The sequence below is a fragment of the Loxodonta africana genome, chromosome 6 (genome assembly GCF_030014295.1).
Source record: "Loxodonta africana isolate mLoxAfr1 chromosome 6, mLoxAfr1.hap2, whole genome shotgun sequence".
NCBI classification, from domain to species: Eukaryota; Metazoa; Chordata; class Mammalia; order Proboscidea; family Elephantidae; genus Loxodonta; species Loxodonta africana.
The window spans coordinates 68,520,869-68,543,562 of record NC_087347.1 but is presented as its reverse complement, the minus strand read 5'-3'; the positions used below and the strand labels follow the sequence as shown (position 1 = coordinate 68,543,562).

At 36.1% G+C, this 22,694-nt stretch overlaps 1 protein-coding gene across 5 annotated transcripts in view; it reads left to right on the top strand.

Moving 5' to 3' along the window:
* RBM45 (RNA binding motif protein 45) overlaps positions 1 to 21,007 on the top strand; it is a 31,523-nt gene extending 10,516 nt beyond the window's left edge. Inside the window, exons 6-11 of one of the 5 annotated variants that reach the window (XM_064286957.1) lie at positions 4,782 to 4,911; positions 5,082 to 5,166; positions 5,740 to 5,903; positions 7,606 to 7,806; positions 14,919 to 14,958; positions 20,638 to 21,007. In XM_064286957.1, the coding sequence (XP_064143027.1) occupies positions 4,782 to 4,911; positions 5,082 to 5,166; positions 5,740 to 5,903; positions 7,606 to 7,798 (572 nt within the window). In that variant the 3' untranslated portion in view covers positions 7,799 to 7,806; positions 14,919 to 14,958; positions 20,638 to 21,007. Of the gene's footprint in view, positions 1 to 4,781; positions 4,912 to 5,081; positions 5,167 to 5,739; positions 5,904 to 7,605; positions 7,807 to 14,918 lie in introns of those variants that run through there. The other 4 variants (XM_064286956.1, XM_064286955.1, XM_064286954.1 and 1 more) reach the window with 4 other exon arrangements.
* The last annotated feature ends 1,687 nt before the right edge of the window (positions 21,008 to 22,694 follow it).

The following is a 22,694-nucleotide window of genomic DNA, read 5'->3' as shown; positions in this document are numbered from 1 at the left end:
GACAGAACTTATGCACATTATCCCATTTTTCTTAAAATATTGTGTTCATATTTTTACAAAAGCTGACTTATGTTTCAGTTTCTAAGAACATAGCTGTTGCACACAGGTATGACAGAACTTTCTTTTCTGGTACATTTGATTCTGTATTTACTAGTTGAGTGATCATGGGCAAGTCACCTAAACCATCTGTACCTCATCTATAAAACGATGGTAATGAGCGCCTACCTTTTAACGATGTTGTGAGGATTAATTAAGTAATTTAGTATCCATAAAGTCCTTACACCAGTGCCTGGCATGTAGCACTGTGTGTGTGTGTGTGTGTATGTGTGTGTGTGTGAGTGAGTAGTAGTAGAGTAGTAATTATTTTAACATTGTTGTTGTTATTATGTTTCCTTAATTCACCAACTTTTTTAGATATTTTTAAAGTTAAACTATGGTGAGAACTATGAAAGTTAAGTACCCAAGAACTGACCTTAGCTGATTGATTGGGAAGGGATGATACAACAGCCTGGCCTACCTTGACTTTAGAAGGACAAGCATTCTGGAAAATAAGGTCTACACAGTATGGTTCCAGAGCTGTTCCTCCAAGGTTGATGTCTGCGGAGGAGGGTATGCATTTCCCTTTGGGCAATGGTTCAGCAGCTGTAACGCTATACAGAGACTAGGTAGGTCAGTCCACGTTCCCAGAAAGTCATGTAATTTAGACATCAGTTAGTCTATTACTCCTTCCCTCCTCTCACTTAACAAATCAGAGAAATGAGACTCAGATAGGTAAAGTAACTTGCTCGAGAATATGAAGCTAGTTTATAGTGAAGCCAGGACCAGAACTAAGATCTCTATTCCCTATACTGTGCTCTCTCCATCGTAGGTGGAGAAATAATGCCACGATGACCCAAACATTACTAACACTACTCCCACTGCTAATGTTGCATACACAGCAGTGTTAGAGTAGCTGCAAACTATATAATTTTGAAAAGTGAGCCTTTGATAATTTACTAATCCATAAAAGTATGATGTCATCCTGTGTATGTTTGCTTCCCAGGTTCCCAGAAAGGCACTATAGTAGTCTTCCCATTGTTCATCCTAGTCCTTGCCTCTGGTTTTCCTATTGGCTAAATTTTTTTTTTTTTAATTCTCCTTTAAGTGAAAGTTTACAGTTCAAGTCAGTTTCTCATACAAAAACTTACATACACATTGTTATATGACCCTAGTTGCTCTCCCCATATTGGGACAGCATACTCCTCCTCTCCACCCTGTATTTCTCATGCCCATTCAGCCAGCTCCTGTCCCCTTCGGCCTTCTCATCTCACCTCCAGATAGGAGCTGCCCATTTTGTCTCATTATCTACTTGTGGCTAAAATATTTTTTCTGGAATTTCACCACTTAGAGGTCTATTTGGTTTACCGTACCCTTTTAAAATGCAGATACCCTGGATAGTACGTTGAAGTTCTAGATCAGTCATGCTTTAGCGTGGTTCAATCAAATTGCTTTTTCCTTACAGCCAGTGTGAAAGCACCATTGAATAAATAAGAGTAATGGATACTTTTGACGTTTAGGGAAGTTGGGCATGAATGGCAAACCTCGGTGATGATATAAGTGTGAATGCTGCAGTGACCAGATAGCCCTAGAATATTCTAACAGGGTGGGATGGAAGGGACGGATCGTCAGGAAGCAGGAAAGGAGATTAAAAAGAAAGTATGCAAGTGAATCATTTTCACTTATTATCAAGGTATTGCCATTATAGCTTCTCATTTTCCCAGCAACCAAAAGAGAAAAGAAAAGCTCTATAGGAAAGTAAGATTTAAAAGGGAAGGGAGCCCCATTGTCCATCCTGCCCCAATATGATCTTACCTGCCCCTATAACCTCAACAAAAGGTAGAAGTTAATGGGGATTTGAACCAGCTTCTCTAGCCTGCCCACATTCTAGCTTCATGAAATTTATCCACAAAGTGTAAAATGATAAAACTCTGCAAATCTCCCAAATCAATGGAAGAAACCAAAAGGAAAGGAAAATTTTATTGAGCCACCTGCTTTCTGTTAGTGCTTTTTATTCCTAGTCTGAGTCCTGGCTTTCTAACTTACTAGTGTGATTTTGACAGTTTCCTAATTTTACAAAGCTTCAATTTTTTTCTTTATATAATGGAAACAAGAAAATCTACTTTATGAAAATTAAGTGAGATAATATATGTAAGGCCTAGTGCATTTACTGCTGGCACATAGTACATACTCTGCAAATATTAGTTGAATCTGTGGCTACTTGGTGCCACTTTAGAAGCTTCTCTTTGCTTTTTTTGCTGTTCCATTTGCTCACCTGGCTCCAGAGTAAAGCTGATTGGCAATAGCAGTCCAGGGATAGCAGTGTGTCTAAAACCAGTATGGTTCCATATGGAGCCCTGGTAGCGTGGTGGTTAAGAGCTCGGCTGCTAACCAAAAGGTCAGCAGTTCGAATCCACCAGCCGCTCCTTGGAAAACCTAATGAGGCACTTCCACTCTGTCCTATAGGGTCACTAAGAGTCAGGATTGACAGCAGTTTTTGTTTTTTTTTTTAATGGTTCTGTGCACTTTGAGGGAGAATTGTTCAGAAAGACTTGGTTCTGTTATCTTCTCTGTTCAACTCTCCTTGTTATATGCTGCATTTTTTTTTTTTTTTTTAACTTTTCTCTCTTTGGTCTTTTTAAATCTGTATTCTACCATTCAAATTCTGGACTTTCACATTTCTCAAGTAGTACCACTTAACTCCCAAACCCTCTAAAACTTAACTACCAAGGCAAAATTGTCACTTTTTGAAGAATACCTTGTTACATTTAGATATGGTTACTCCCAAAATAGCTCATTGTTATACTAAAACAAGGTGGTAGACACATGCTGTTGTTTGTTTCCATGTTACTGTTCTTGGTGATTTTGGCAGGTGGTAGAGGAAGATCTTGTTTGTCTTATCTTTGTTCATCTCACTGGAACAGGTTGGAATGCAATAAACAGTAGAACATAATGACAATTTTTGGATACCTATTTGAACTTTTAAAACAATGAGATTTAAAGTGTCTTGCTTCTTCCAGCACCACTTACGTATCCCAGAGTGATAGAGAATTTCACTGTGACCAGATGAAGGACAAATCCCTTGGGAAAAAACATTATTGACTAATGACAGTTCTTTCTATCTGGAATGCCCAAACCCTCATCTCTTACCCATCTTTCAAGGTCCAATTTAAATGTCATCTCATTGAAAAGGTTTAAATATAGAAGAAAACATTCTTTGGTGGTTGTGAAGGTAGGGAGGAAGGGAGAGGAGTATTCATTAATTAGTAGACAAGAATTATCTTAGGTGAATGGGAGGACAGCATACATTACAGGGGAAATCAGCACAACTGGACTAAACCATAAACTAAAAACTTTCATGAATACAACCAGACACTTCAAAGGACAGAGACCATGGCTTCAGGGGACATCTAGGTCAATTGGCATAACAAACTTTATGAAGAAAACATTCTGCATTACACTTCAGTGAGTGGTGTCTAAGGTCTTAAAAGCTAGCGAGCATGCCATCTAAGATGCATCAATTGGTCCCAACCCACCTGGAGCAAAGGAGAATAAAGAACACCAAAGACACAAGGAAAATATGAGCCCAAGAGACAGAAAGGGCCACATAAACAAGAGACTCCATCAGCCTGAGACCAGAAGAACTAGATGGTACCTGGCTACCACCAATGACAATCCTGACAGGGAACACAACAGAGAGTCCCTAACGAAAAGCGGGGTGCAGAACCCAAATTCTAGTAAAAAGACCAGACTTAATGATCTGACTGAGACGAGGAATCCTGGAAGACATGGCCCCTGGACTCTGTTAGCCCAGAACTGAAACCATTCCCAAAAGCCAACTCTTCAAACAAAGATTAGATTGGACTATAAGACAAAAAATGATACTCATAAAGAGTGCTTCTTAGCTCAAGTAGATACATGAGACTAAATGGGCATCTCCTGTCCATAGGCAAGATGAGAAGGCAGAAAGGGACAGGAACTGGTTGAATGGACATGGGAAATATGGGGTAGAAAGGAGAAGTGTGCTGTCACATTATAGGGAGAGCTACTAGGATCACATAATGACGTGTATAAATTTTTGTATGAGAAACTAACTTGAGCTATAAACTTTAACTTAAAGCACTGTATATATATAAATAATTAGAAGAAAAAAGTCTCGTTGAAGTGTCCCCTCATCTCCAAGTCACGTGTGGTCCCTTCCTGCTATAAGGGTCCCTAGCACTTTGTCCTTTGTCATGTACTTAACCACATTCTTTCTGCCATAGATCGTGTATATGCCTTATCTTCTCTTTTGAATCATAAATTCTTTGAGGCCCAGAGTAGAGCTTCTGAATTTTCCTCATCTTGTTGTCGTTAGGTGCTGTTGAGTCGGTTCTGACTCACAGCGACCCTGTGCACAACAGAACGAAACACTGCCTGGTCCTGTGCCATCCTCACAATTGTTGCTATGCTTGAGCCCATTGTTGCAGCCACTGTGTCAGTCCATCTCATTGAGGGTTTTCCCCTATTTCACAGACCTTCTACATTACGAAGCATGATGTCCTTCTCCAGGGATTGAAAACGTAACATCCTAAACCAAAAAAACAAAACAGCATCCAAGCATGTTATAATTCTGTTTGATAGCTGACGCCACTGTTTACCTGTGATGTTAGAGTATTTCTATATTGTTTCAATTTTGAGACATTTTGCAATGCAAACTTTAGGCACTGAAACTGCCTCAAATTTTTTTGTGTTTTCTACTTTAGGTCATGGAGTGGTTCAATATTTTAATGTAGCATCAGCTATTTATGCAAAATACAAATTACATGGATTTCAGTACCCTCCTGGAAATCGAATAGGTGTTTCCTTCATTGATGATGGGAGTAATGCAGCAGAGTAAGTACCATTCCAGGAGTGTTTAAGCCAAGCTTTGAATGTACATGATTATGACTTGAAGAATAAAAATAGAAAACAGTTAACCTCTCAGGTAAGGAAGTCACATAAAATGAGTTACTGTTAAACTGAATATTTGTAGTTTTCTGTAAATTGTCAGTCATTATCTCCAGTCTCCTTAGAAAAATGGCAACGCAGATGGTAGCAGCACAGCTTGCATCAATGGTGTGGAATAACCCAAGTCAGCAACAGTTTCTGGTAAGTAGCTAAGAATTTAACTTTCACAGTACATAAATAGCGTATAAAATGTGACCTTTGTTGATTGTCTATGTAAGAAAATTTTCAGCACTTTAATAAAAGACCAAATCCTACCATGGTATAGTTGCACGTGTATATACACCTACTCCTTATTTATTGACTGTCTCGTTATCCAGCATTTCACATTTATAACAATAGTAAAAAATCTATTTGACTCTTTTCTGCATTGATGGTGTATGCCTGGCAGTAACGAATGCCAAGGTACAAGGCAAAAGTAATATTGGCAATGATGGTTAAGATTATGTGTCAACTTGGCTGGGCCATGATTGTTAGTGGTTTGACAGTTATGTAATGATGTAATTTGGCAGTTTTGTAATGATGTGGTCATCCTCCGTTTTCGCATAATGCTGATTTTTGCATAACAATCTGGTCTTCGGAACCTAATCACCTCAGTAAGTGAGGAGTGGGTGTAGTTGCCATGTATAGATAATTGCCATCTGTCTTTATTATTCAGCTAAAAATCCGTAAAGTGTAGTTTTTCTTTTTCTCATTTTGTACCTAACTTTTCAACAGCCTTTTGGAGGAAGTTCCGGATCGCAGTTGCCTCAAATCCAAACAGATGTTGTACTTCCACCATGCAAAAAAAAAGCCCCTCCTGAAACTCCTGTGAAAGAAAGACTTTTTATTGTGTTTAATCCTCATCCTTTACCCTTAGACGTATTAGAGGATATATTCTGGTAAGATTTCAATTTCACAAAGTTATGCTTTATGGTATGATTTATTTAAACCAGTGATTTAAGCACTACCACAGTCTTGAAACTCCCTATGTTCAGTACCTATCAGGTGGAGATAATTTGTTCTGGGATTTAAAAAATCTCCCTATTTGATCACCTTTTTAAATTTATGGTCATTTGTTTCTCAAAACAGAATTCCATGTTAATTTTGTTTTGAAGACATAAAACATGTAGGATTGTTTTGATAAGCTACATGCATGAAATGGGCAAATGATTTGGCTCTTTAGAGAAGATAAAACTGCATTAGCCTGTTTGTCCACTAGAATTTTTTTCACATACCTTTTCCTTTGTAGTTGTAACTCACCTGAACAGTATTTATTAAGTATCTTATATTTTGTCAGTACTGTTTGGATGTTGAAACCCTGGTGTGGCTGCTAACCAGAAGGTTGGCCGTTGAAATCCACCAGCCACTCCTTGGAAACCCTATGGGGAGGTTTCTATGAGTTGAAATCGACTCAGCGGCAATGGGTTTGGTTTTTTGTTTGGTATTTGGATGTTGTGGGGAATAGGCTCTGCCCTTGGGATATTTATAATCACATTGAATAAGCAATTACATGACTATGGGAAAGTATATAATAGGTTAAAATGTAGGGAAAGGCGCTTGTTCATTTCTGTTTTTGATAAAACTCTAACTTTTTCTTTTTTGATCTTTGTCGCTTTTACCTTACAACAATGGTAGCGAGTTAAAAAGATAGGAGCTGGAAAAACAATCAGGGATGTAGTTCAAGTATTTGACCTTTATTTAATTGATTCGTTTAATTTATATATTGAACTTCGCTGTGCCATGAACTGTGCTAAGTGCTACAGATACGTGAATAAAACACTATGTAAACAAGATATTATAGTCATGGCCTTCTTCAGGGCTTATCTCACACAGGAGATAGCCAAGTAGACAGGAAGTTACAGCCTAGTGAGATTGGTGCTATGATAAGGAATATATCGCATACCCATTGCCATCGAGTCAATTCCAATTCATAGCAACCCTATAGGACAGAGTTGAACTGCCCCCATACAAGCTATGGGATACTTGGGGGGCACCTCACTTGAAAACTTTCAGAAGGCTTCCTGAAAAAAGCAAGTTGTACATGGAGACCTGAAGAATAAAAATAATTTAACCAGGGAAGAAACCAGAGGTGTGGGTGGTTATTCCTGCCAGAGAAAGGAGGCCATCAAAATATGGAATTTAAGAGATTGTGAGAAAAGATGAAGCTGGAGAAGGCAAGGACCATATCAATCAAGACAGGCCTACAAGCTATATGAAGGAGTTTGTCCTTTCTCTGGAGGCAATGGGGAGCTGCTAAAGGGATTTTTAGGGAGTAAATTATTATATTTGTATTTTAGAAAAATCACTCTCAGAAGACAGTATGGAGAATGGATTTGAGAGGGACAAGCCCAGTGGTCAGGGAAACTAGTGAAGAAGGCATTAGAATAATATAAGGAAAAAATAATGATAGCCTGAATGAGGAAAGAAGCCTGTGTGAGAATGGAGAGAAATTTACTGAGGAGATATTTAAGAAGTAATATTGGCATGAATTAGTGGTTGGATGTTGGGAGAGGGGTGAAAAAGGAACCAAGAATGTACGCCAAGTTTTAGGCTTGTTCAGCTGTATTTATCAATTTCAGTTGATTTTTGACTTTCTTTCAGTCGTTTCGGTAACCTGATCGAAGTTTACCTTGTGTCAGGAAAAAATGTGGGGTATGCCAAGTATGCAGATAGAATAAGTGCTAATGATGCCATTACAACTTTACATGGAAAGATCCTGAATGGGGTCAGGCTTAAAGTTATGCTAGCAGATTCCCCAAGAGAAGAATCTAACAAACGGCAAAGAACATACTGATTCTTGAGGTAAGTCCTTTTTCTGAATAAAAAGCACTGGCTAAATAGTATAGCAAGAGGAGTATGTATGAGCACTAATTATGAGCTTTCGTCTTAGGGATTTAGTAATCCATGGAAGTACTTTGGCTTAAAACTTTGCTGAGAAAGCTACAGCTTGGGTTAATTTTTCTATATATATATATTTTTTTTCTTTTAATTAAACTTTTAAAAATATTTTTGACATTTACTGGATAAATGTAAAATAATGCCATTCTGTAAAATAAGATTTCAATTAGAAGATGAAGTTAAATGGCTTTTTTGTTTGAGAATTGGACTTTTCACTGCGTGCTTGCTTAAACTTTAATATTAAGATATTTCTAAAGAATTTTTAACTTGCAGGATTTTTGTCTTGAGTTATAAATTGAGGTAATTTATAAAGTCTTTATAAAGAACATTTTGGCTTCTCACTAATAAAATGCCTAATGAGTAATATCAGATAATATATATTTTTCAGACCTTTTGAACCTAATGTTGGTATTTTTCTGGACTTAACGTTTGTGAGTTTGTGCCTTAAAACTATACATTCAGAAAATATTTTTGTGTGTGTATATACATATGTACATATATATTAAAAAAATAACCCTGACAATTTATCAGAAATTCTGCTGCCTATTCTGTATAGTGATACATACAGCCATATGAATTTCTTTTTCTTTTATTGATCTTCAAAAATCAAAACTTAAATTTCTTTTTTTTATAACAGTTTATATTTCTGTGGTTTGGGGAAACATTCTTGAAAGTTAGAAATGTTCAGCTCTTTCGACTTTTTATTTTCTAAATCAGTTCTGAGTTTCAAGGAAAGCTGAAGTTTTCCTCCTTCCCAAGTCCACTACAGATCAAATTGTAGCAGTTGGCAGGTACTTTCAGTTCAGTTTGAAGTGACTGGCTTGAAAGTCTGTCTTTCTTCACTCCAGGTTTTCCTTCTGACCCTTTTTGTGAGCTCAAGTGTCAGAATAGATTGGCTCAGGCCTTAACTTCTGATGACCATCTTCTAATAAAGCAGCTTAGGTGATTATGATCAGTTCCTCCTCCAGAGAAGGCAGTTGGCAGTAAGAAGCGCCCACTGGGTCCATTATGAAGAATTCTAATTTAAAAACATTTTATTTAATGATAGATATCACTCCCATTACTCCATACATTTAGTAATTTAATCCGAGAAATAGTAAATCACCAGTGAAAAAGAATTAGCAAGTCCTTCTTGTAACAAAGCAGTTTTTAGTGTTTATGAATAAAATGTTAAGAACTAAGTTCTATTTAGACAGTTTGTGCTCTAAAATAACATACAAGAGTATGTTTAGTTCTGTCTGAATATTTGAATATATAGGTAAAAGTTAATTCTTGCTTTTGTTAAAAGAATCTCTGTCCTTAAAAAAGGACAATAATACCGACTTTTTAGTATGAAAAATGTATAAATGACTCTGAGCCTTTAGTAATGACTGTTTACATAGTAAAAAGAATATTGGACTTAAGATCAGAAGGTCTGGATTGAAATCCCAGCTCTGCCACTGACCGTGTTTGGGGCGGTCTCTTCACCCTTTTGAGATCCGGTTTTTTCGTAGGGTTATTGAGAGAAAGTAGATCAAAAAAATTGCTTGTAAAATGAAAAATGCTTTGCAAGTTTAAGATAAAACATTTTCATTGATAGCTTCAGTGAAACCTTTGAAATGTCATCTCATCCAATATAATGCAGTCTGAATGGTCAGAAACTCAAAGTTTAACAATATAAAAAGGAGCCCTGGTGGCACAGTGGTTAAGTGCTCAGCTGCTAACTGAAAGTTCAGCATTTTGAACCCACCAGCAGCTCCGAGGGAGAAATATGTGGCAGTCTGCTTCAGTAAAGATGAAAAACCAAACTCATTGCTATCAAGTTGATTCCAACTCATGGTGACCCTATAGGACAAAGTAGAACTGTTCTATAGAGTTTCCAAGGAACAGCTGGTGGATTCGAACTACTGACCTTTTGATTAGCAGCCGAACTCTTAACCACTGTGCCACTGGGCTTCAGCCTAGAAAACCCTATGGGGCAGTTCTGCTCTGACATGTTGCTATGAGTGGGAATCGACTTGACGGCACACAGCAACAATGATAAAAAAAACTACCTCACAGCCAGTGGTTCTGTGAGAGCTAATGTTTTTAGTACCACTTTTTCCCCCTTAAAAGCGATACACATTCATCCAGTTTACCATGTTAGAGGAAATATACATTTTTCAGCATGGCTAGTCATGAAGGTATATATCTGTCACTTTTCCATTATTGAACTGTTACACATACTCAAGGCAAGAATAGAGTAAGGTCAGAGTAGTTCGGTATGGTGATTTGGGTAGACTATAACTAGCAATACTGTTTTTAAATGTTTTCTAACGGCAGCATGATTTTGTTATTTTGCTGCAGATATATTTACCATGGACTCCATAATGAGATTCTTCTCCTTTGTTGGTACATTATATCAGTATCTTGTATTAAGTTTCCAAGAATAGTATGAAAGACATTCCCAAATTTTATATTATTTTGACAGCTGAAATTTTTTAGGGGTACACTTTTTTGTTTGCTTCTCTAATTTCAAGAGGACATAAACATAGCTCATGAAGCCTTGGTTCCTTTTGTCTCTGAAGAATGAGTCTAGGATTAAAGTAAGCCACACCTAGGAAATAGAAGAAGAAACTGGCCTAAAAATATAGCTTTGAAAGTAATTAAGTTCTCTTCTAAGGAGTTGGGTCTGATGTACAAAATACATTTCTTTTTCAATTAGAGGAAAATAGAAGTTTTAGTGTTTCAAAGCATTCTGATTTTGTAATAATTCACAGTGTTTTCCCTCTAGAAATTCAGTACCTGCTTGCATCGTCTTTTCTAAGTTTGGTTTTGCTTATCTGGGGGCATTTATGATTAAGTAAGCAGATGACATCAGTTATATTGAAATGAAGGAACAATTAGGAAATGTTAGGAATACTATATACAATAGTTCTTTTCCTTTCAGGTGATGATTTTCATACTTCTGTTGTGTTCTTTCTGCAGAACAGAGACTAAATAATGACATAGTCCTCAGCTGACTGACTGAAAATGTGACTGGACGCACTCCCTGTGGACAGTTGACAGCTTTTTTTTTTCATATAACCTGATAGTCTGTGCACAACATTGTTTTGTCTGGGGAGCAGGGATTGCTGACATGTATTTTCTAATCCACACATTAATGCTAAACTAATATAGTAGTTGTTTCATAGAACAATATGTTGTTTATGTGTAGCATAAATAAAGTTTTCTTTGCTTAACTAAGTCATGCCTTATTTATGTGAAAGATGAGAATGAAAAAATTTAATAGACATTGTTTAGAATATGACTAAATGATGTATTTCATTGATTTTGAGATGCACATTCTTACATTTTAATGCCTCTGAAATTGGAAACAGCTTTATCAATTGTGTGTCATAGTGTAATTAACAGCCTTCTTTCTTAGTAGAACATAAATGTTTCTTTCAGTCATCTGCATCTTAGATTCAATAAAATACGGTAATTGCTTCTCAGTCTGCACATGCAGATTAGCTACTTACACGTACTCTGAGAAGAAGATCCAAAAGACAAATCATTAGAAATGTTTTTATTCTGTATTTTTATAGTTATACCAAAATTTGTTGGTAATTTTCTAAAGACCTTTCAAGATTATAAAGCAGTAGTGATAAAAGTGAAAAAATGAAAAGTTATAGTTTATAATAAGTTTCAATAAATCATAGAGGTTTTGGGGGTGGATGTTTTTCCCTTATAAATACAGAAGTATAGTAACCACTGCAAAAATATAACATGTAAACAATTTTCAAGACATACTAGGATAAGAGATAATAATTTCAAAGTTAAAGACTAAAATTTTCATTAGGAACCTATTCCGCTTATATTTTAAAAACCTAAGAAAAAAATTTGTCAGCTCTTGAGGTAAACAATATATATCAAAAATGGCGCATCTAAATCAAACACATGGCACCTTAAAAAAGGTATTTATGGTATACAATTGTTAAAACATCATTTAATTATTTCATTATGCCTGTCGCATTCTGAGTTAAACTAAAAATAGTGAAAGATTAAATTCACTTAACATAGTAGAGTATTTCATGCTGGGACATCCTTCCACTGAAAAATTTAATCCTTTTTTTGAATCAGTAATTTTAGTAAATTTCAGTAAGAAAATCCACTCCTGTCTTCCCAGGTAGTAGGACTTAGTGAATAATAATTGAACCAAGTATCTTTCTTTGGGCCAAACGACATATTTAAAAATAAAAGCAAATTCTCTTTAAAAATCAAAAACCTTAATCAGGAGAAATGAAAATTAATTAGCAACAGATAGATTTATTCAGCCCAAACTCATTTACTGCATCCATAATTCAAATTTCACAGATGGGAGTTTAATTATGCTTTAAAAATCGTCTACCTCTGTCACCCAAGTAATGCTTGAATTTCCTCAAAAATATTCCCACCAGCTCATTAAACAGTGCAAAAGTAACAGTTAATAGGCAGGGAACACTACTTTCTACAAGAGTCCATTGCATCTTTGCTTAATCTTCATAATTGAGATAAAATCTGATTCTGTTCAGTTTTCACCCTCTTAAGTTTTTCACTGGGCCATATAGAAGTTGAATCTTTCACATGGTAGCCATCACATAACCTCCTGCCTTCTATAAATTTTCTGTTCAGATTATATAATCCCCATTTCTCCAGCATTTCCTGCATTTAAGGTCGCCCAGCCATTGTCAGCAAACAGCTGTAATTTTATTAAGGTTCCTTACACAGGTTTATATCCTCTAGTCCTTCATATAAGCTCTAAAGAGACTTGTATAATACCTTTCAGCCTACAAAGCACTTCTTTGATTTTTCAGTGCAATCTTCTGTTTTATGTTCTTTCTTCCAGTTACATGTCTCAATGAATAATGCTTCACTGTGCATTTAATTTTAATCTCAAATATTTAGTCTTAGATGCTTTGCTGTCTGTTGAAGTTGATCCCTAAAACTTTTTAAGAGCCAGAATGTCACATTTTTCTTAAAATGAAGAAGTTCTGGAACCTGAGAAAAAACATCAAACTAGTGCTTACGTCTTCACCTAAACATTTATTTCTCAAATGCAGTGAAAATAAACATAATATGTGGATATTTAGATGTTCTACATATGTCAGTTATTAAAACTGTTGACTTAGTGAGTTTTTATTAGATATATAGTTCCTTGGAGCCCCTGTGGCATAGTGGTTAAGAGCTCAGCTGCTAACCAAAAGGTTGGCAGTTCAAATCTACCAGTTGCTCCTTGGAAACCCTATGGGACGGTTCTGCTCTGTCCTATAGGGTCACTATGAGTTGAAACTGACTCAATAGTACCTAACAACAACAATAGTTCCTTAATTTTTAAAAAAGATGATAAACAGTACTAGTCAGTAAACTCTTCAGTATGTGGTTCAGGTAATACATAACATTTAAAATAAGACCTGATCAAAACTTTCTTGTAAATTCATTGACTCGGGTTTTGTATGGATATATTACAGGTGTCAAAAACAGCTTCTAGAGCATCATCTCCCAAACCGTGTTACTGGAAATACTAGGGTCTTGAGAGGAGTTGATGACTGTTCAGGAAGAAAAAATTTCATGGTCAGATACATTTAGAAAATGTTCAGTTAATGTTAGTTGCACAGGTTTCTTGGCCATGGAACTTCTCAGAGCCATAACTGTGGCAGTGAACAACATGAGTCTGTAAGAGAGAGCCATAGTATGCACTGTTTTCAATTTTATTTGACCTATAAAAAATAAAAATAAATTTTTTTTTTTTTTTATGAAATGTGTTTTTAGAGGAGCACTACTAACAGGGTACTGGTATTCTGAGGAGTATCTTTTAGGTAAGATTCTTCCAGAATATGTGTATTTTTTCATCCATATGGTCTGGTATGATTTTATTTACCATTTTATTGGTCAGGCTTTTTTATCCTACTTTAGGTTAAAAGTTAATGAAAAATACTAAGGAAATTATTACTCTGAAATTTTAAATTTTTCTGAACTTTGTTCTATTTCATTTGGAATCCTACTCAAAATTAATGAAATAGTGAAAAATAGAAGTAAGGGATTTTACCACTAGATGGTGATAAACCTTGCTATTCAAAAACAGTGAAATACAGCATTTCAATGTTATTTAAGGCACCATGCCTTAAATGAAAGATTTGTATTGCCTGAAGCAGTGGTTCTTAAACTTTGGTATGTACAAGAATCAGTTTGGGTTTCGTTTATAATACAGATATGCTGATTCTGCAGGCTTGGGGTGGGCCCCAGAGTGCAGATTTTTCAGTAAGCTCCTTTAGTTGTTGTGATGGGCGGTCAGTGACATTCACTTTGCAATACACTGGCCTAAAGAGATTCTGTAGGTTAAACTTAGGTTGGATTGTATAAAAGTAAGGCACTGAGAAGTTTTCAAGTCTTCTAGAATTTTTTATCATTAAGCATTCACTTTTCCTTCAGTTTAGTGTCTTTAAATATGAATTGCATTAAGATGTAGAAAAACACAAGCAGCCTCACTAATAAAATAAAGGCCGGCTTTTTCATGTTAGCAGTATTTTTGATGTTTTTAAAAGGTGAGGATTGTTTTAGCAGTCATTTAAAGCTGCCACCTAATTTTATTTCTTATTTACATTGATCTTAAAGTACATTATATTATTCATCCTCAAAGTTAAATTATATTCTTAAATGACAAGCATGGAGGAGATGTTATCAACAATGTTTAAAAAGTTGGAATAGAATAATCAAAAGGGTACAGAAATGTATCTATATGTGGGTGTTCTTGTAATCCTAAAATGAATTCTCTTATAAAATGAATGCTCTTTTGGTGCACTCAAAAATCTGTTGATACATGGGTGCATTTTAACTTTCCATAACTAACTTTAATAAATATATAAAACTAAAAATCAGTGAGAGCGAAAACAAATATTTTATAGTCTTCAACCAGAGGTATAGCAATTATTTTTATATGTGATTTTAATAAAGAGGAAAAATGGAGGTCATCCTTATTAGGTAAATTCCATTTTAATATCTGAATTCTAATAAATGGATTGCATTATTTCCTTTTCTAGAAACAGTAACTCAAGAATACATGGATCCTGGGAACTGAAGGTATGGTATTGCTAGGGGATCAGAAATATTTAATTAAAATGTGAAGTTACAGTTTATTCATTACAGTAACCACACTTTGACTTCGTATAAGTTAAAACTTGTCCTCAGGAGAAAACGCAGTCCCCGCTATGTTTTAAGAAAGTTACCAGGCCTTGTAAAAATATAGTTGAGTGGTTATCACAGGAAAAGGGAACTCTGACTATCGTGCAGATGGTTAAAGTGCTCAGCTGCTAACCAAAAGGTTAGCGGTTCAAGTCCATCCAAAGGTGCCTCAGAAGAAAGGCCTGGTGGTCTAGTTCTGAAAAATCACCCATGGAAAACTGTTGAGTTGGCGATGCTTTTGGTGTGAATATTTTCACCAAAACTAAAAAAAAAAAAAGAAAAACTCTATGCAGTACAGTTCTATTCTGACACACATGAAATTTTCATAAGCCAGAATTGACTTGATGGCAACCGGTTGGTTATGGCTAAAATGAATTGTAGCCAATATCTGGGTGGTAAGGTTCATGTGAGCTAGCTAACCCACATGTTAACCAAGACTGCAAAATTTAGCATCCATAGAGACTGCCAATCTGACCATATTGCTGCAGAAACGGTGGAAGGAAGGCAGCAGAAGACTTTTAATAAAATTATTTATATGTGAAATACAAGAGTTGCGTGGACAGGCAAGGACTTTTTTCCATAAAAATGGAACAGAATATTGAGCACAGTAGGGCAACCAAAGTGCTTACTCAGATAATCCTATGAGTCTCTACTTATTGAATTCTCGTTCCTCTATCTCCGTGTCTGATTTTGTAGGTAAATGATGCTGCAATTAACTGATTTTTTTGTTCTTATATTATTTTCCAGAATTACCAATACACATATCACAGTATTCAATAGCACAAAGTTCTTTGGGGTTTGTTAGTTTTTTAATGCTAAAAGAAGGGAATTGAAGTCAGCTACTTTGAAGTCATCTGATGTCTGCTAATTAAGCCCTCCACTGCTAACTGAAAGGTTGGCAGTTTGAATCCACCAGCCGCTCTGTGGAAGAAAGATGAGGCAGTCTGCTTCTGTAAAGATTGCCTTGGAAACCCTATGGGGCAGTTCTACTCTGACTTTTAGGGCCACTATGAGTTGGAATCAACTCCACACCAATGGTTTTTATGGAATTTAGTAGAAGATCTGCCTGTTGTGTTAGTTTTTGACTCTAGGAGAAGTTGGTTTTGCATTCTTACATCGTTGCTCCATTGACACAAAAGACTTTCTTCTCTTTCCACATCTGTACATTAGGATAACTTAAGAAATACAAGTGCCAATGTGATGTTTTAGGGAAGGTGAGAAAGGAGATAATTTTTTACTTGTAGGACTGGCTTTAAGAGAATTCTGCAGTAGTTTCTGAGGGCACTAGACAGGCTGACCTGCTTGGCAATGTCAAGATTATAACAACTAGACAAAAAAGAGTATGCCAGAAGAGACAACTTTTATCTTGCTTGATCATCAGAAACTCTTGCCAGGGCTGATCTACCATTAGGTATGATCTTGGCTTAAACCTATCAAGAGAAATTCCTAACAGAGCTCATTTCTTCCCACTTTTACTCTAAATACAGAAATGTTAGGCAATAAGGAGCCTATACCAGGCACTGAAATGTAGTCCCATCTATCACCTACCTCAGTCTTGCTTCACTACAATAACTCAGAAGAAATATTTCATGAAAAAGAATGGAATTAGATCTCCTTTACATCATATTGAAAGATTAGCAATGTACCTGGGATACCCAGCTTCCATTTAATAGCTTTCAGTCACTTGTAACATAGAAATTTGTCATGTTTTCTAGATCTTGTTGATATTTTTAGCATTCAGTTCCCCAAAAGCAAGTTTCATACGTGTTAGCCACATTGCCTCTGTGGACCTGTTTTCTCATCTAGAAAATAAGATTGGTAATAATTATTTGTGTAAATACAAATATCTATTTGTCTACAGAAAAACCCATGAAAACATTCAAATAGAAAAAAATATCAGTCATAGAAACTTACGTAAGAATAGTGGAAATGAGAAGGGATTTCTACTAAATAAAGTACAAAGGAGTTTGTTTTTTTTTGTTTTTTAAGTGACTGACTCAGATTTCATATCAAGTGACTTGTCAGTAAAGCAAGATGGTACCTTAGCTTCCCAGGTTTTAGCACTCACTCATCTATGCCAAGAAATAGGGAAGACAGCTTCCTGGCCAACTGACAGGAAGAGATCTATATTTATGCCTATTCCCAAGAAAGGTGATCCAACCGCATGTGGAAATTATAGAACAATATCGTTAATATCACACGCAAGCAAAATTTTGCTGAAGATCATTCAAAAATGGCTGCAGCAGTATATTGACAGGGAACTGCCAGAAATTTCAGGCTGGTTTCAGAAGAAGACGTGGAACCAGGAATATTGCTGCTATCAGATGGATCCTGGCTGAAAGCAGAGAATACCAGAAAGATGTTTACCTGTGTTTTATTGGCTATGCAAAGACATTCGACTGTGTGGATCATAACAAATTATGGATAACATTACGAAGAATGGGAATTCTAGAACATGTAATTGTACTCATGAGGAACCTTTACACAGATCGAGAGACAGTTGTTCGGACAGAACAAGGGGATACTGATCGGTTTCAAGTCAGGAAAGATGTGCGTCAGGGTTGTATTATTTCACCATACCTATTCAATCTGTATGCTGAACAAATAATACAAGAAGCTGGACTATATGAAGCAGAACGGGGCATCAGGATTGGAGGAAGACTCATTAACAACCGGTGTTATGCAGGTGACACAACCTTGCTTGCTGAAAGTGAAAAGGACTTGAAGCACTTACTAATGAAGATCAAAGACCACAGCCTTCTGGATTGCACCTCAACATAAAATAAAAATCCTCATAATTGGACCAATGAGCAACATCATGATAAACAGAGAAAGGATTGAAGTTTTCAAGGATTTCATTCCACTTGGATCCACAATCAACAGCCATGGAAGCAGCAGTCAAGGAATGAAAAGACACATTGCATTGGGTAAATCTGCAAAGGACCTCTTTAAAGTGTTGAAGAGCAAAGATGTCACCTTGAAGACTAAGGTGCACCTGACCCAAGCCATGGTGTTTTCAATTGCATCATATGCATGTGAAAGCTGGACAATGAATAGGGAAGACTGAAGAAGAACTGACGCCTTTGAATTGTGGTGTTGGCAAAGAATACTGAATATACCATGGACTGCCAAAAGAACGAACAAATCTGTCTTGGAAGAAGTACAACCAGAATGCTCCTTAGAAGCAAGGATGGCGAGACTGTGTCCTTTGGACGTGTTGTCAGGAGGGATCAGTCTCTGGAGAAGGACGCCATGCTTGGCAAGGTACAGGGTCAGCGGAAAAAAGCAAGACCCTCAATGAGGTGGATTGAGACAGTGGCTGCAACAATGAGCTCAAGCATAACAACGATTGTAAGGATGGCACAGGACCTGTCAGTGTTTCATTCTATTGTGCATAGGTTCAGAACCGACTCGACGGCACCAAAGAACAACAACATTACATATGAGAAGGCTCTACCAATAATCTGAGACAGATACTGAGAGTCCCATCATAATAGACTATTCTGCATTACTTCACTGATGATACTGAAGCTACAGTGTCTTGAAGCCTTTGCTTAATCAACAGAACCACAGTTGGCATATACCTGGGCGGTGGGATCATAAAAGAGATCCCACCTCTGACTAGAAGAGCAATTCTGAGTAACAAAGGCAGCATAAGGGGCCCAGAAAGATTTCTTAGCTTCTGTACATCAGCTGTTTTAAAATACTTAAAACAGGATTTAGAAAAAAAAAAATCTGAAACATGTTCTTTCTAGCCTCTTCTCTCCTAAGAACATTGGTCTTATTGCAAGAAAATCCTTTACTCTGTTGTTTATGGGTTGTACCCTAAGCCTAGATCTGATGGGCCTCCTTGGATTTCCTAGAGGAATGAAGTGGGTCTAAATTTGGTGACCACCTGTTGGATTACATCATCTCCTCAGTGGACTATAAAAGAGCTAGCTGATAACAATCCTCAGAGCCTGACATTTCCCCTGAAATTGCCTTAGATAAATCTATCCTCATTCAGAAATGAGTAAGTAAATGGGTAGGAGATTTAAACAGTCATGCACAAAAGAATACCACAAAGGGATGGCACTTTGTTTTTTTTTGATGGAGAAAGGGCAGAGGAATGTTAGGTAAATTCCTTATTTTTTATAAAGAAATTCTTTTTTACTTTAATATTTAAATATAAGTTTAAGAATCTTCAAAACAAGTGTTCAACCAAATTAGTTATCAAGGAAATACAAATGAAAACTGCAATACCATACCCTCACACCTGTAAGAACAGCAAAAATTTAAAAATCGACAATACCAAGTGTTGGTGAGGGTATGGAGCAACAGGAACTGTCATGAACTGCTGGTGGGACGTGTAAATTGCCCAGTTACTTTGGAAAATGTTTGACAGTATCTACAAAAGTTGGACATTTGTATACCTTCAGCAATTCCATTTCTAGGCATATATCCAACAGAGATGTGTACCAAAAGACATACCAGAATATTCTTAGCGGCATTACAGTAGCTTCAAATTGCAAATGATCCCAGTGTCCATCAATAGAATGCATGTAATGGGATACTGTGCAGCAAGGAAATGAACTCACTTTTGCTACATACAACAGTTTGGATGAATCTCACAAACATAATGTTGAGCAAAAGAAGCCAAGCCAAAAATAAAATGTGCTTTATGATTTCCATTCATAGAAATCTCAAAAACAAGCAGACCTTCCCTTTTGGGCATAATAGAGTGGGAAGGCGGGCATAAAGGGAGTTTATAATATAATCTGATAATCTCTTGACCAGGGTGGTTGGTGTTCACTTTATGATACCTTTCTGAACTGTACTCTATGTAGTGGAGCCCCAGTGGCACAGTAGTTAAGAGTTCGGCTGCCAACCAAAAGGTTGAAGTTTGAATCCACCAAGCTGCTCCTTGGAAACCCTAATGGGACAGTTCTCCTTTGTCCTATGGCATCACTATGAGTCAAAATAGACTCGACGGCAAGGGTTTTTTCCCCCTGTGGTTTATGTATTTTGCTGTATCAAGAACTTTAAAGTTTTTGTTTCTTGATGAGCAAAGAAAAAATCAGCAAATTTTATGTGCCAGTTCTGCAGTGTGAGAGGAGCAATGCCCTGAGGCATTTAGAAGTAAGGGCTTTCTTTATTCTTTCAATGGATGTATAACAGGAAATATTAGAAAACATCTGCTTCGCCTCCTGTTGTGGTGTAAGAGGGCATTTTAATGACGAGGGCGAGGTAGGAGTCAGGGACTAGAAAAAAAGGTGAGAAGCTAAATTGAATTTTGTTTCAGGAGCAGTAAATAGTAATAGCCCTGAAGAAAATCTAATCCGTGATGAAAAACTATGAATGTCAAACTGCTTTTCAGAACCCTAGGGGTTCACATGAGCCCAGAAGGGACATGTGGAGGTGTCTCTCCTTGTCTGTCAATCAGAACAGATCTGCCTTCATCAGTGTTACATGTTGTGCCTAATAAGCTTTCCTTTAAGAGATTCTGCAGCTTAAATAAGTTAAAATAAACCAGCACCTTCAGTAAGGGAAGACGCACAGATAAAAATGACTGATCACAGAGATTTCTTTGAATAATAGGTGTTCTCAAAGAAGATGACAAAACAAATGAAACAATAATCAGTTTTAATAGAAGAAACCTTGTTGATCTGAAAAGAGCTCAAGTCTGAAGGTCCTCTAGTACACATTAAATGCCAGCTGGAATGAAGCAAAGTCTATAGAGTTGTTGTAGTTCAAGATTTCACCACTCATCCAAGTTGTGAAGGTAACAGACATTTTGTGATATGCAGCATACTACTCCTTTACCATTTCTTGACAAAATTACTTGAATATAATTATGAGACTACCAAGATGAATCAAAATTAAGAATAAAAGAATGAGAAAGACCAGTTGGTGAGTACTGAAGTCAGTGAAACTATGAGGATAATAAAGATAATTGTTGTAAATGTGATTGTTAAATTGAGATTTATTGTATGGCTTAATCTATTCCAAAAAATTTTAATGGGGTTTATAGTCCCAGATTAAGTTAATGAAGACCAAGAAGAGAAGGCAGTTTTTTTTTGGGGGGGGGGGGTTGGGGGAGGGTGAGGTGAGGGATAAATTATCTTTCGTAAAAAAAAATTAAAACTTTTTGTTCTTTTTTTTTTTTTTACTTTGACAGTTAAATATAAGTTTAACAATCTTTTTGAAATTTGTTAAGGTGGTTAATAATAAAATTAATCATGGAATGTCTACTGTCCAAATCCTAGAAAAGACTAAAATAGTGTAAGCGACACAAGTTAAAAGAAAAAAGCCCTTAAGACCAAAACAGTTTAAACTGCTTAAATTCTGTTAAAGGGTTAATATAATTTAGATTTAAAAACAGAATGGAATGACTTGCTTTTTCCACGAAACTCACCATTAAATCAAATTCTGTCATGAACACATAACACAAAAAATATCTCAGAATGCAGTTTAAGAGAGAAAGTATGAGGCAGAGACAGTGGCCTATAATAATAATAATTTAAAAAAAAAACTGGAAACATTCTTTCCAGGCTTTTTGTCCTAACAACTTTGGTCTTATTGCAGAGAAATCACTTGCCCTCTTTTACCCTATGCATAGATCTGATTGGCCTTCTTGGATTCGTGGAGAAATGAAATGGGTCTAATGTCTGGATATACATCAGCACCTGAGTGGACTGTAAAAGGAAAAAAAAAAAAAAAAAAGAGCTGATAGTAATTCTCAGAGCCTGACCTTTCCCCTGTAACACTTTTTAAAGAGCAGAAGTTGTACAGACCCTGTGCCTTAACCACAAGGTAATACAACTAGATAATAAAGCACAGTCATCTGGAAAATAAAAGCAACCCTCTTTCAAGCAGCTATTTTGTCAAAAAAAAAATTGAAATAGAGTGAAAAGAATGGCAAAACAGTAGAGGGTGGTGTGCTGAAAGTCAAATTCACAGCCATTATTACATAAAAACAGGGAAAATGAATGTTCAACATGCAACACAAGAAACAAAAGTAGCATAAACATAAGACTAATTAGAAAAAAGTAAATAGACGACCCTGCTGGCAAATGTATTCTTTTTTTAAATCAAGAACAGAAATAATAAAGGTGTTGAAACATAGAGGAGACTTAAAAATAAATGTTAGCCTCAATTTTATTTTAATTTGTGAACAAATTTTATGAAATGTTCAATAAACAAGTTTAGAAAATCTACTCAAGAGTTAAAAAACCTGAACATGTAGTAACCAAAGAAAAATTTCATATAATCAATGAGTTGTATCTCCTCAGATGACCCCTGATCATTTTATGCATTCTTCCAGTCTTTTGAGAAGCACATTATTCCTGTGGTATATAGGTTTTTTTTTCCCTGTAGACATAAAAAGGTGGAATATACACAATCCATTTTGCATAATTTACTTTACCCTAGCAGCAAAATTCAATGAAGACAAAATCAAAGGTATAGATCTTTCACCCATGAATATGGATGCAAACAAATCTAAGTAAAACATTAAAAAATGTAAATAATATGTTAAAAGAACACTACACCATCCTCATGTAGGGTTTATCCTTTGAGTAATTCACACGTTACAGGAAAAAAATACCGTAATACATATCTTAATAGGACCACAATGAGATCTGTTTGCCCAAATT